General features: G+C 36.6%; 1 protein-coding gene across 1 annotated transcript; it reads left to right on the forward strand.

The window, feature by feature from the left end:
* Window positions 1–917: 917 nt before the first annotated feature.
* LOC131165243 (red chlorophyll catabolite reductase, chloroplastic) lies at window positions 918–13,294 on the forward strand. Its single transcript, XM_058122857.1, has 2 exons — window positions 918–1,343; window positions 12,468–13,294. Exons 1-2 carry the CDS (start codon window positions 972–974, stop codon window positions 13,080–13,082), a joined length of 987 nt encoding a protein of 328 aa, XP_057978840.1. The 5' UTR covers window positions 918–971; the 3' UTR covers window positions 13,083–13,294.
* Window positions 13,295–13,539: the final 245 nt, after the last annotated feature.

Consider the following 13,539-nt stretch of genomic DNA (forward strand, 5'->3'; position numbering starts at 1 on the left):
ATCTAAGCCCTAAGAGGTGAGCAAGGACCTAGGCAACTTATGATGACATGTGATATGTGCGAATGGTGCTAATGGAGTGCATGAGAAGTGGTGTTGGTGTGTATGAGCGATGATTAAAAGAGAGATCTTGTGGATGGTGGAAGACTTCATTGATAGTAAAGTATTGGTGATGATAAATGATTGACAATGACAAGTGGTGACGTGAAGGAGCACCAACCGTGATGGAGGATCACAACCACGACTCTGATACCATGTTAGTTACATATGTTAAGAAAGATGAATGAATAAATATTGATATATCTTCTCTTGGTCATAAAGGACCCTATTTACAAGTTGTTTCACATATGGATGACAATGACATAGGCCAATTCATGTAATGTAGGGTTTACACACATATGTATCACATGGGCTAATTCATATAAGATATATTTACACACGTGTCAAATGGTTATATTTCAATTTCTTGAATATGATTTATTTTTCCTACTATTTTTTAAGTGTATTTAAGGTTTATGTTATATCTTGATCTTATCCTTATAAATGTCAAGAAAAATGCTTGAAGACATAGATACGATGATATGGGCTCACATAATATAATTTAACAATACAATAAGATCTCATTGGAACTCGAAAATTATTAGAAAAATAGCAAAAAATCTAAAAATTCACATGATCATATTTGGTTAAGAAAAGTAAAAAAGAAAATAAAAAATATATTAAATATATTAACAAAAAATTTAATTTTATAAACCATTAATACTTAATTTTTAATTTTCAATTTTCAATTATATTAAAAATAAATTTTTTATTTTTAATAGTAAAAATAAATTATAATAAAAAATATTTTCCCCCTAAATAAAATTTTTAATTCAAATGAGTCCTAAATAATTTTTGTCACGTAGGCTCGCGTCATCGCCCCTGAAATATCAAACAATACAGCGGCAAGTAGCAACACTAAGGAGCAGCAACTGATGGCCGTTGTCGTTCGCCCCTGCTTGAGCTCTCCATTCTCGTTTCCACCATCTCCGTCCTCTCTTTCTTTGCGCTTGTCAACTACCCGGAGGACTCTACCCCCCCTCACTTTCCGATCCTCCTGCTCCTCCTCATCGGCATCATCGAACATGGAGGACTCCCAGCATGGAGAGCGACCAAGCCTCAAGGACTTCCCATACGTCTCGGCGCTGCACAGGGATCTGATGGTGGACCTCGTATCAACGGTGGAGACGCGCCTCCACACCCACCTCCTTCCCTGTACCCTCCCTCCCGACGTTCAGTACTACCACAACCAAACCGGGACCGCCCGTGCTTCTCTTCAGATCAGATCCGGTCATCAATCCTCTCCGGTACGCCCCTCTCTTTCTATTAAGTTAAATTAAATTAATTACTGTTTTTGATTGACTTTCTCTTGCATTTTTTTCGTTGTCTATATTTTAAACCGTTTTCAAAAAAAAATTGTTTGGTTAAGTAGATGAGTAGATCAAGGTTCATAGACTACTCAAAATAACTCTTTGATTACTCAAATTCAAGAATAATTTTTAACAATTAATGAAAAATTCTAACGCAGTCTATTTTGTATTAGGGAAGCGCTAACATTGAATGTAGTTTTATTAGTGAACCAAATTCAAAATTAGCTTGAACTGAACAATTTAGGTTATGTTTAGTTTGTGAGTTATTAATTCCCCAAGAATTCAGTAGTTAGAGTAGAAGGATTTAATACTTAAGAGAAAAAAAAATGTATTATGACCATAAAGCAAATAACAGAGCAATTTTTATTTTTTAATCCATAAAATGGAAATAGATAAAGAATTGCAATTTCCTAATTTCACGGGTAATCTATTCATATCCTATCATATGTTGGATTGACCACAAACTTCTGGATGATTGAATTATTTTTGAAATATTATATTCCTATGCAATTTGTATTATATTTTCCTTTTATTATTTCATATTATTTACAAGAATAGACACTTTGAGAACCAGACTTAACTTTAGGGTTGTTTCATATGAGATCTATTTATAACATCTAAGTGTTTACATTCTTATAACGTAAGTAATATATGAAAATTTGAATTCTAATATGTAATTAATAGGAAAACAATTAGGGAAAAATGTTGAGGACACAAAAATTTATGAAAAGTCCAATTTACAAATAAAAGGCAAAGATTAAAACTGCAAACGAAAAAAATCTGAAATCATAAGGAAAGGATAGGAAAGCTTTATGGCGTTGCACTGTTATGGCTATTATTTGGTGCGTTTGGTTGGAAATGAAAACTAGAATATTCAAAGGTGTGGCTACTACTAAAAATATAGTAAAGTGGTATATCTTGTGTCTTTGTGAGTGTCAGCAATGGTTTTTTTTGTCGTGTTTCTCTAGAAGACTTGTTAGCGGGATTGTTTGGCCCTGTTACATTGTGTTTAATTCTCTGTTTAGGTTGCATTATTTGTGACTAGTTTTATTGATGTAAAGGGAGGATTTCTTATTCTCCTTGCTTTTCCTTTTTCTTTTCCTTTCTTTTTCTAATTTTCTGCTGTACATTGTTCTCTCTTTTAATACAATTCTTTGTTTATAAAAAAAAATTGCTTGGAATTTGTCCAATTTATAGACGATAAGCTCAAAAAGAAAGAAATTATTATTATTACTTGTTTTGACATTATGCATGCCTATGATTGCTCTTCTTATGCTCATTAGTGGGTTACCATGATGTAAATACTTGAGAGTATGACTTCTCGGTGAAAGGGTTGTTTCCTTGTGTCAAAGTTAGATTTTCATAGAAAGCTCTTTGGTGTAGGTAAGTGTTCATCAATCATTGTACTCACTAGGTATTGTAAAAGTGTTTAGCCTACTTGCATCCTTCTTTGAATACATGATGTCTGTGGAGGTGTAATAAGATGAATTGTGTTGCTTTATTGTGTACCAAACCTCGTGTTTACTACTTGCTTCCTTACTGCGGACTGCATACTTCATATTCATTGTTAGTGGAAGTTTCATGTGTTTTCAAGGTTAGCTCTTGGCTAACTAGCTAAGCTTATGTGCTAAAACTAGTGCCTCACAACCCTTCACATGGTGTGAAGTGTTTGATTTATTGTCTTGTGATATTTGGTTACCTTTTGATTGTTTGATTATGTGAAGCATCAATGGGAGAATCAAACTACTTGCTAATACAATGAGACTCGATGTACTAGAGTCACATGCCGAAACTGTGAATAAGGTTACCATAGTGGCGTCCTAACTCACGGACTACATCGATGTATTGGAGGGATCCCAAAAGTGACAAGTTTATAGTTAAATTGTCTAAAGATTTATGATATGGTGGGAACTCTAGAACATGTAATGGGGGAACTTAAAGCCAAGGTCAATCTTTTGATTCCTGCTTTTGAAAATGCCATTCTATGGTGGTAGAGTATGGTAGAATAAGGCTACTAGAACCAAAAGCTTTTGGTGGTGCTTGTGATGCTAAGGAGCTAGAAAAACTTCTCTTTGATTGGAATAACACTTTCTGCAGTTAGGGCCAACTTAGAGAAATGGAAAGTATCCTTGGTTACTATGTACCTAAGTGGGGGTGCTAAATTGTGATGATGCATCAAGTAGCAAGTATAGTGAAATTTGGAATGGTCCATGTATAGTTGATACCTGGGAAGACTTGAGAAGAGTGCTAAAGGCTCATTCTTTATTGTGAATGTTGAGTATAATGCACTACGCAATCTACACGATTTTTTGAGAAAATAAAGGAATATGTACAACACTTACTTGCTTTGATGTTGAATCTATGGGGGCATGTCAAAGAAAGACAAGCTATTTTACTTCCTTAAAGGTTTGAAATCATGGACTAGGGTAGAACTTTATTGTTAAAGAGTTCAAGATTTCCTACTGCACTAGTTGTCATTGAGCGCTTGAATGACTATGTTGGAGAAACTTTCCTTACACCTAAGGAGGTGTCTCACTTGACTTCATAACCAACTAGTGACATGTGGTCTATTTTTTTGGTTATAGATAGGTTTTTAGAGTATGATGCGTTTATACGAACACCGAAATATAACTTGGCAAGGAGACCAAAACTATTCTTCAAAAATATTGTGAAGTGTTGGGGTGTTCTCCAAGACATTAAACATAATATTCATGAGAAACTTTTGATCAATTCTTTCTTTAAAAATTCTAAGTTTGTTGGTTGAGGAGTACTTGTGCATTTTGCTAATGTCTAAACCCACGAGAAGAATTGGGTGTAATTAGTTGACATGACTCAGTTATCTATTTAATGCCCAAAATAGCTTAACAATCAGAAAGAGTCATTTTGAGCTTGTTATAGGCCGCTATTATCTCACACAATAGATGAGCCATACAAAGGCGCAAGGCGCATTGAGGCCCAAAGCCAAGGTGCGAGGCAAAGGCGCTCGCCTTACAAAGGTGAGGTGCACAATTATTAAAATTGTGTACAATGCCTGTTTGATGGGTAATTGATATATGAAAACACATCAGTAGTAATATTATAATTTAAAATGCCAAATATTCAATACCAAAACATAAACACATAGAAATTATGACAACCAAGTACCAAGTTCCAAGTGAAACAAACATAGTTCAGCATAAGTAATATGCAAGAGTTCATGCTTCAAATTAGAAAGGAAATGAAATTTCCCAGCTGAAGGCCCAAAAGCATCAACATAGTGGCTTAATACAAGTTAATCTATAGCTTGCCAAGAGTAGGGCAACTAGCTAGCCACCAGCAAGTAGTGGCAGCAAAATACTGAGCCCTGAGGAACACGAAGAAGAAGAAGCAGAATAGGAACTGAAAAAGAAGAAGTAGAAGAAGAAGTGAAGAAGAAGAAGCTGAAGAAGAAGAAGATGAAGACGAAGATGAACTGAAGTAGAGAAGAACTGAAAAAGATGAAGCAGAATAAGAACTAAAGAAGAAGAATAAGAAGGACAATAGGAACTAAAGTAGCCTAATGAATCATCATAAAGACTTGAAGACGAAGGTCGTGCTGGTTTGACGGCTTGAACCACAGGCGAAGACTCAAAGACGAAGGTCGCGCTGGTTCAAAGGCTCGAAGGCTTGAGGAAGAAGATTGTGCTAGTTCAAAGGCTCGAACCTCGAAAACGAAGGAATCCTGCGATGGCTCTCTTGCTGGTGAAGGCTTGAAGATGTGCTGGTTTGAAGGCTTGATGACGAAGATTGTGCTAGTTCAAAGGCTCGAACCTCAAAGAGGAAGGAATCCTGTGATGGCTCTCTTGTTGGTGAAGGCTTGAAGACGTGAAGACAAAGCCTAGACTGCTGGTTTCGTGTTGGTTCAAAGGCTCAAAGACAAAGCTTGGACCTGTTGGTTTGAGTTGAAACCTCTAGCTAGGGCTAGGGCTGGTTTGAGTTGGCTATGTTTTATTTCTTAAAAGGTTAAAAGAAAAATGAAGTTAAAAGGTCAGATATTTGAGGTGCGACTCACTGCGCTTGGAGCCTCAGTGTGCCCCTTGAAGGTTGCGAAGAAGAAGAAGAAGACTTACTAGTCTATAGTAGCCCGATGAATCATCACGAAGACTCGAAGACGAAGGTCGTGTTGGTTCGATGGTTTGAACCACCTTGAGGATGAAGGAATTCTTCGATGGACAAAGACTCAAAAACAAAGGTCATGTTGGTTCGAAGGCTTTACCACCTCGAAGACGAAGGAATCCGGCGATGGCTCTCTTACTAGTGAAGGTTCAAAGACTTGAAGAAGGCTTGACTATGAAGGTGTTTCGTGTTGGTTCAAAGGCTTGAGTACGAAGATTGTGCTGATTTGAAGGCTCGAAACTTGAAGATGATTGAATATTGCAATGGCTCTCTTGCTGGTGAAGGCTCGAAGACGTGAAGACAAAGCCTGGACTGCTGGTTTCGTGTTGGTTTGAAGATAAATCCTGGACTTGTTCGTTTGAGTTGAAACCTCTAGCTAGGGCTAGGGGTAGGGCTGGTTTGAGTCGGCTACGTTTTCTTTCTTAAAAGGTTAAAAAAAAATGAAGTTAAAAGGTAAGATATCTAAGGTGTGACTCTCTGCTCCTGGAACCTCAGTGCGCCCTTTGAAGGTTGCCTTGCCTTAACCTTGATGAGGTGCTAGCCTTGTCGCCCCATTGTGCTTTGCGCCTAGGCGCACCTCAAGCGCGCTTTTGACTACTATGGAAAGAATGCAGACATCACTCAATTATACTTGGAGAAAGCTACTTAGTGGATGAAGAAGTGTGCGAATGAAGAAGTGGGCATATCAAGTGAGAAGACCGACTTCAACATGGGAGGCCTGGAGCTTGTTAAGTAGAACAAATTTAGTTGCTACAAGGTTGAGGTAGGAGACTACTTCCCCATTTTCGCAATAGTCGGGAACGCCTCTTACGTACAAGGTTGATTCTCCAACTCGATGAAAGTGCACCTTCTGTTTCATGTCAATTGTCTCAAGCCATTCAACATCGATATTGAAGATATAAGATAAAACTCTAGGGTTTTGTCATAGTGAAATTGGAGAAATTTAAAGAAAGGAAAATAGGGTTGATCACTTCAAGGTGATTTTCCTTCCAATTAGCCAAAGGCTATGAATTATATTATTACTTGAATGAAAAGCCCTATGTGGTTACATATATAGAGGGTAAGGAATCTTACTTCTATTAGGAATGTAAAATATCCCAATCCAAGTCTTTAATGGATTCAATCCTAATTAATTTGGGAATCCTAACACATTAAATAAAAGGGCAAAAGACACTCTCCTTCCCTGAGGTTTGACAAAAAGACGAAGACCTCTCCTGAGGTTTCAAAAATGCTATAGACCTCCCCTTAGGTTTACAAAAAAGACACTAATCTACCCTACAAAAAATTATCTTTTTGCAAAATACAAGAGAAGGTTTGCGTCTCTTTGACAAACCTCAAGAGAGGTCTATGAAATTTTTGAAACCTTAGGATGGTCTATGAAATTTTAGAAATTTTAGGGGATGTCATTGGTTTTTTGCCAAGCCTCAGGGGAGGTTAATGTCTTTTTCTCTAAATAAAAATTCCAATATAAAATAGAATCCGAACATTAAATAGAATTCCAATTGATTAGAGAATCATAACACGTTAATTAGAAATCCCAATTGACTTGAGAATCATAACATTAAATAGAGAATCCCACAAATTGATTTGGGAATTGTAGCACATTAATTAGAAATCTCAATTGATTTGGGAATACTAACAATACAACCGTTAATCAACTAGAGCACAATTGAAGACCATGCAAACCGAAACAAGAGAAGTTGAAGGGATCTTTGAGGACGAAGAGTCGATTGCAACCATTAATTCTTAGTGAAGTGGAAGAGCCTTAGAGATCAACAAAGATATTAGCGGAAGATACGCATTTGTTTATGGATGAAGTTGGAGAGTACTTTACGTCAAAGTCTATGAGAACATCAACCAAGAAGTGGGACTTAAGGTTTGGTTTGTTGTTGGTGTTGTTTATTCTTTAAGTAGAGTAATTTTTTGGAAGAAAAAGGGAGTTGACTCATTGGTCACAATGATGTTTCCTTGTACTAAACAGTTAGATTTTCATAAAAAGCTCTTTAAAGGAGGGTGATAAAGCTCACTAGCTATTGTAATGTGTTTAGCCTACTTTATTTTCTCACTAAACTCACATTGCGTATGGAGTTGTAGTAATTGCATTGATTTACTATTTACCATGTGACTGTTGTGTTTACAACTTGCTTACTTATCACTTACCATGTACTTTGTAGTCGATGTTACTGAAATTGTTCGTGTGGTGTATCCACGATTAACTCTTGGGGACTAGTTATGCTTGTGTGACAAAAGTACAAAACTAGTCTTTTGCTTGCCAAACAAATATTAAATAATAGTGATAGAGGATTTGATTTAATAAAAATTTACTTAAGGGTAAAAAAAATTGATTAGATTTTTTTTTTTTAAATAAGAAAAGAAATTGTATCAAGAGAGGGGAAGAATTAAAAACTAAAAGAGGACAAGAAATCCTTTAAGGAAAAAAAATTAAAAGTAAAACAAAATAAACAATAAAAGAAATCAATAAAAAGTAAACTAATTAGGCGAAGCCTTTTTTAAGTTTTGACCCCTTTCTATCATAGTTTACCAACGGTGCAGATTACCTAATTCCCTTTGCCCTTTTCTCGTCTTCCTTTTACCCCCATCTAATTGAACTTCATTAGCTCCCAAATCAGACATTCACAGACCCATATTGTCTAGCTATTGCAGAGCTTCTAGGTCCATCCCATTTATCCCCTCCCTTGAAGTAGGCGAAATTCCCCCCAAGCATAGTTGTTTATTGCTTATCCCATCATCCTTGAAAATAGGAATACCCTCCAAACCTCCCATCAGTGATAGAGGTACATATGATAAATCGCAAAGTAAATCAGATGAACCAGAGCCATAGCCATATTGTTGCTGAAATTTATCTGGGAGCATCACCATCATGATCAAACTGACTAGTGTCAACACTATCACTCCCCGCATATCACCTTATTTTTTCTTCTTTTTTCTTCTGCTAACCCTCCCATCTATAACCAAAGACTCCATAATACACAACTTCGGCATTTCTACTTAAGATTTTTTCTCACTCCTCTCTCAGAATCCCTTGCTTGGAATCATTGCTTTTTCCATCCAGTAGCTTTCTTAGCCTGCCTACGGGCATAAACCTTGTTGCCACTAATAATTCCACACTTCCTTCCCTTCCTAGTAACCTCATCCCCTTTACTTTTAAAATCCTTCTCCTATCGTTCGTGTGACTTAATCACAATCCCCTTATTATCATTCATTAATGGATTTTTATAGGTCTCGTCATGGCTGCATCCCTCTCTCACCGAATACACAGAGACTTCAGTGAGCGTCCTACTTGTCATTAACCCTGTTGCTTACCCTAGTTTACATAGATGAAGTTTGCGTATTCTTCTTCCCCTATTGGATGCTTCCAAAATTAAATGGAAGGAGAGTTTGATTAAACTCAAAATTTGTTTAAGATAAGAGTTTAAGAAATTGATTGGTTCTACATATCATGTCCTATATTGTGTGTGTCTATGTGTATGCATATATTTGTTCACTAACTAGTTAAAAAGTAACGGTGGTGCCTTTGGGAGGCTTCTACTCATACTTCAGGAGTTTGGGTGTTTGTTTCCAACTTTCCATAAATAGTTTCCAAGGTGGAAATTGGGAATTTGGTGTGGAAATGGTATCTGAACTCAAGCCATCCCTTTCAGAAATATAGGTCTTACTATAGAGTAATGGGTGCCTTGCAAGATAGGGGAAAGGAGATTGGGAATCATAAAGGAATCATAAAAAAGTAGAAATCATAGAAGGAAGGAGAAATTAGGGAAGTTATGGGACACAAATTGCAATAAGGAGAGAGAGAGAGAATGGCTTAGGGTTATGTAGAAGGAGCTATATATTTTGATGGCATAAGTATGTGTTTGATGTTGAGGTTGATGGTTCCAATTGCAGAAGCTACATTTTGATGGCATAAGCATGTCTTTGATGTTGAAGACGATGGTTCCAAATGCGACCCTCCATTCCTTATTTGTACTACTTTCCAAATAGTCCTAACTATTACGGGCTCTATAAATGTAAGAGCATTTCAATTAAAAATAAAGATAAAGGCAACTAGTTAAATAGGTAAAGATAAAAATATGCCTGACCTACTCCTAAACTCTCAAGGAATGGGGATTCCGTCAACCATCTAATCCTTGTTCTTTACGGTTCAAAACCAAAGATTTATTCAAATTTGAAATTAGAATGTAACCAGTCCCATTTAGTCCTAGAATTATCAACATCTTGATAAACTAATTCCCCTGATCTTGATGTGGCAACTGGCAATAGCTAGACTTTGGGTTATGCCTGGCTACTTGTGTCTGGGATTGTCTATCTCTGATCCTCAGTTACTGAAGCCGATTTTAGGACCATGTGGCCGATCCTATGACTTCCACATAATCTCCATAAAAGTGCACGAATATGTAAACAATGCCTGTATAGTAGCATTCCATGCTTATGAATCAGTAGTTGTAATTCTAGCCATTTATTTCTTCATTGTGAGGCGGCGAGACACATGTGGAACAGTCTGTTTTTGTTTTTGGCGAGGATTGGCTGGCTAAATCTATCTTTGACTTTTAAAGGTAAAATTTTGGGGCTTTGGGAAGAATAAAACAGGAAGGAACTTTTGGGTCTGTGACTCTGCAGTTTTTACAGTGCTGTGGGAGCTATGGATTGAAAAGAATGCCAGAATTTTCAGAGATAAGATGAACCCTCCTTTACTTTGGGGAAAAAAAATATTTTTTATGCCTCTTTATGGGCACATTCTTTTGGGTTTTTTGAGGGTCTATCACTGTTCAGTGTCCAAAAAGATTGGAAGGCAGCTATAATGTAATTTTGTTTTGTCTGTAATCTCTCTGTTTTACCTAGAGGATTTCTTATCTTCCTTTCACTGTAGTTATTCTTTTCATTGCTATAAAAAGAATATATCAGCGCAGCCTAATTATTAGCTGATTATAAACTTTGTTTGCTTGGTTAGCTCATTATGTGAAAGCAAATTTTGATGCATACAGAATCTTGAGCTAACTTATATGGAAGAGAAATTGAACAAAATATACTTAAAATTTGTCTGAGAGTCGCTCCACTGACTGGAACATTTAAGAGGAGCTCTCATGTTCCTGAGCATTGGCTGATTTTTATTTTTTGTATTAGTTTATTTTCTTTGTTGCGGAAGGGGGTTTGTGAAAGTATTGCAATTTGCAAAAATAACTTTGATTTATCATAACTCAAAATTCCTTTATCAGTTTTAAAGCTATCAAAAAAATTAAAAAAAAAATCTTGAATATTGGCTCAGAAATGGAGTCAAATTTAAGGAATCGTTGACAGCTGTTTTATTTAAGCAGTGAACAACTTTGATAAAACTGTTGTGAAGTACGAAATTGATGCATCCTCTATTACTCTAGTATAAGTTGGCTTTGGTGGATATGTGCTGGTTATATTATGCTCCGTTTGATCAAATTTAAATTTGCTTCAGTTCTAATTCCAACTTGGTGCAAACCTAATAAAACCTAGGTTGATCATTTTCTTGACAAACCTACAAGACAAGTTTGAGCCCAATTTAGCTGAAGAAAAAGTTAAAGCTTATAATCAACTAATTGAATAAAAGTTCATTAAATATTTCTAGGTCATTTTACTACATGGCCTAAAGAAGAACATCAGCCATTGGGATCTTTGTTGGGGCTCGCAAAAGGTGTCTGTTGGAAGGAGTTGGTTCAGTTTATATAGAGAGCATCTCGTTAAATGTGAAACTAGTCTTCATGGGATTAAACCCACATTGGTTAATGTCAAGGGGGTAAAAAGTGTTTTTCTTTTCCCCTGAACAAAAGGATGGCTGGGGGTTTGTATCGGCTCTGCCTTTACAAATATTCCCATCATCTCTCCTAACCAAATGCCAAGTTCTTTGCTGCCAAAGAGAAGATCAATATCATATATGAAAAATATACAATTGACTGTAGTTTTCGAGTCAAATCAAAATTTGAACAAAGTTGATATAATGAATATTTTGATATATGTGTGTTTTGTATAGATATTATTTTGGACAGTATTTCCATTCTTTAGGGATATTAATCGATGTGTTTATTGGTCATTCAATTTTGATCATTTTTCTTTATTTTTTGAATGTTTTTCTTTGTTGAAAAATAAGAGGTGGAATAGAAAGGCTATTTTTTGCATCTCTTATGTGTGTTGTGAGGTTGAAACCTAAAAGCAGGAGAATTGGAGCAATGATTCAAGAAGCTTGTTATTACATATATGAACTTAAGTTGTTAGTTATTTGATTACTTGTTACTTTTTCTTCAACATTAATAATCATGCACATGAGAAAATAGAGTGACGATAGATCTAATGGCTACCAGCTCATGCTTATGTAAGCATGAGTAAACAACTCATTTTCTTTTTTCATGCAAGGAGGCAGCAGAAAGAAATCAAGGCACTTAAGTGTGTTAGTTTGTACTGAAATGGAGAAACTGTGGACATTTTAGAAATATTTTTGGGAATATGGACAGTTGTTTATTGGGATATAAAATGATAAGAATTGCTTTAGCAAGGTTTGGTTCGTGTCAGGGTGAGAGTCTATTCTATCAACCATTTGAGGACTGTTCATATTTTTCGTGCTACTGCATTAGGCTTACAAGGAAATGCCCTTAGATGCTCTTTAACTGAAAAGAAATATTTAGGGTTGGGTTTTAACTTGAGGCTGATGTTCTTTTGGATGGGATTGAATGCTAGTGGGAAGAGTATGAAGTTTATTTTGTTTGGGGCATCATGTGTTTTTCATCTTCTTTTAAAAACGGCATGCCGTTTTTTGGTACTACTCTGGTCAGAAATTGGGAAGTATTATTTGGTTGTGCTCTTCTTGAAGGAAGGTACATAAACAAAAACAAGATCTTATGGTGCTGACTTTTTGGGTCTTGATTTCTGACACATTTGGATGTGTACCAGATTAATTTCATTTTGGGAAGCTGGTTGCACGCCGAGCTACCATCAGGAGGTGTGCTGGACATAACCACCCTCTCAGCATATCTGAACTCTTCAACAGATGCACCTCACTTCGTAATTGAGCTATGTCGGCGCAGCCCAACTTCTCTAATCTTCATCCTTGACCTGCCTTCTCGCAAGGACCTTCTCCTCCATCCTGACTACCTTCATGACTTCTATGAAGCCACTGAGTTGGACAGGCATAGGCAGAAGCTGCTCCAAAATGTCCCCGAGGTCCAGCCCTATTTCTCGTCATCCCTCTATATACGCTGTAGTTTTTCGCCCACTGCAATTTTGGTTTCTGTAGATACTGAGGCAGATGGGGCAGAGCGCATGGAAGAAATCATACGAGATAATGTGAGACCCATTGCAGTGGAAGTGTTGGGGATCTGGTTGGATCAGTGTACTGGTGCAGGGAGAGAGGTGGGCGAGATGGACACAGCTAATTTGGAGAAGAGGGATCGGTTGGTTAGGAAGAAGACAGCTGAGAATGATCTAGGCTCTAATTTACCGAGTTTGTTTGGGCCAGAAGTGGCAGGTCGAGTTTTGGAGGCCATACGAAAGGTTTTTGATGCATGAGATAGCAAGCATGGGTATGTATTCTGTCTGTACAATTCTGTACAATCATACTGAGCAAAAGTTGAACTTTTATTTGGTGGCCTAAATGTCACCACTCTTCTTACACCATCTGTAAATCTGTAATCCTGATGTATAAAAGCCTACACACTTTAGGATTCTGAAGTATAAGAATGAGCGATGGATAATGAAAATCTTTTTCCGGTTTCCATTCCTATTCATTTTTCGTGGCTATCAACATCACCATCTGATGTTGCAATATATTAGAGAATTGATGAGTTGATGCAGAATTCAATTTGAAGTGGGGGGACGTTGCTGAAAACTGTGGAAGATTCAGAAATTTAATATAGACAATGTTGTGTCGTGATCTTTGAGTTTGAGAATAGATGGTAGTAATAAAGCATTGTGTTTTTTTTTTTCCTATTTATTTAGAATGGCTATCAACATTACTATATTGTCT

This window comes from Malania oleifera, chromosome 1, assembly GCF_029873635.1.
Source record: "Malania oleifera isolate guangnan ecotype guangnan chromosome 1, ASM2987363v1, whole genome shotgun sequence".
Classification (NCBI taxonomy): Eukaryota; Viridiplantae; Streptophyta; class Magnoliopsida; order Santalales; family Ximeniaceae; genus Malania; species Malania oleifera.

Bases quoted from the DNA above. Each gene is read 5' to 3' on its own strand.
- LOC131165243 (XM_058122857.1), top strand. From the start codon at position 972: ATGGCCGTTGTCGTTCGCCCCTGCTTGAGCTCTCCATTCTCGTTTCCA. The intron at 1,344-12,467 runs GTACGCCCCTCT...GATGTGTACCAG, and splicing joins CCGGTCATCAATCCTCTCCG to ATTAATTTCATTTTGGGAAG.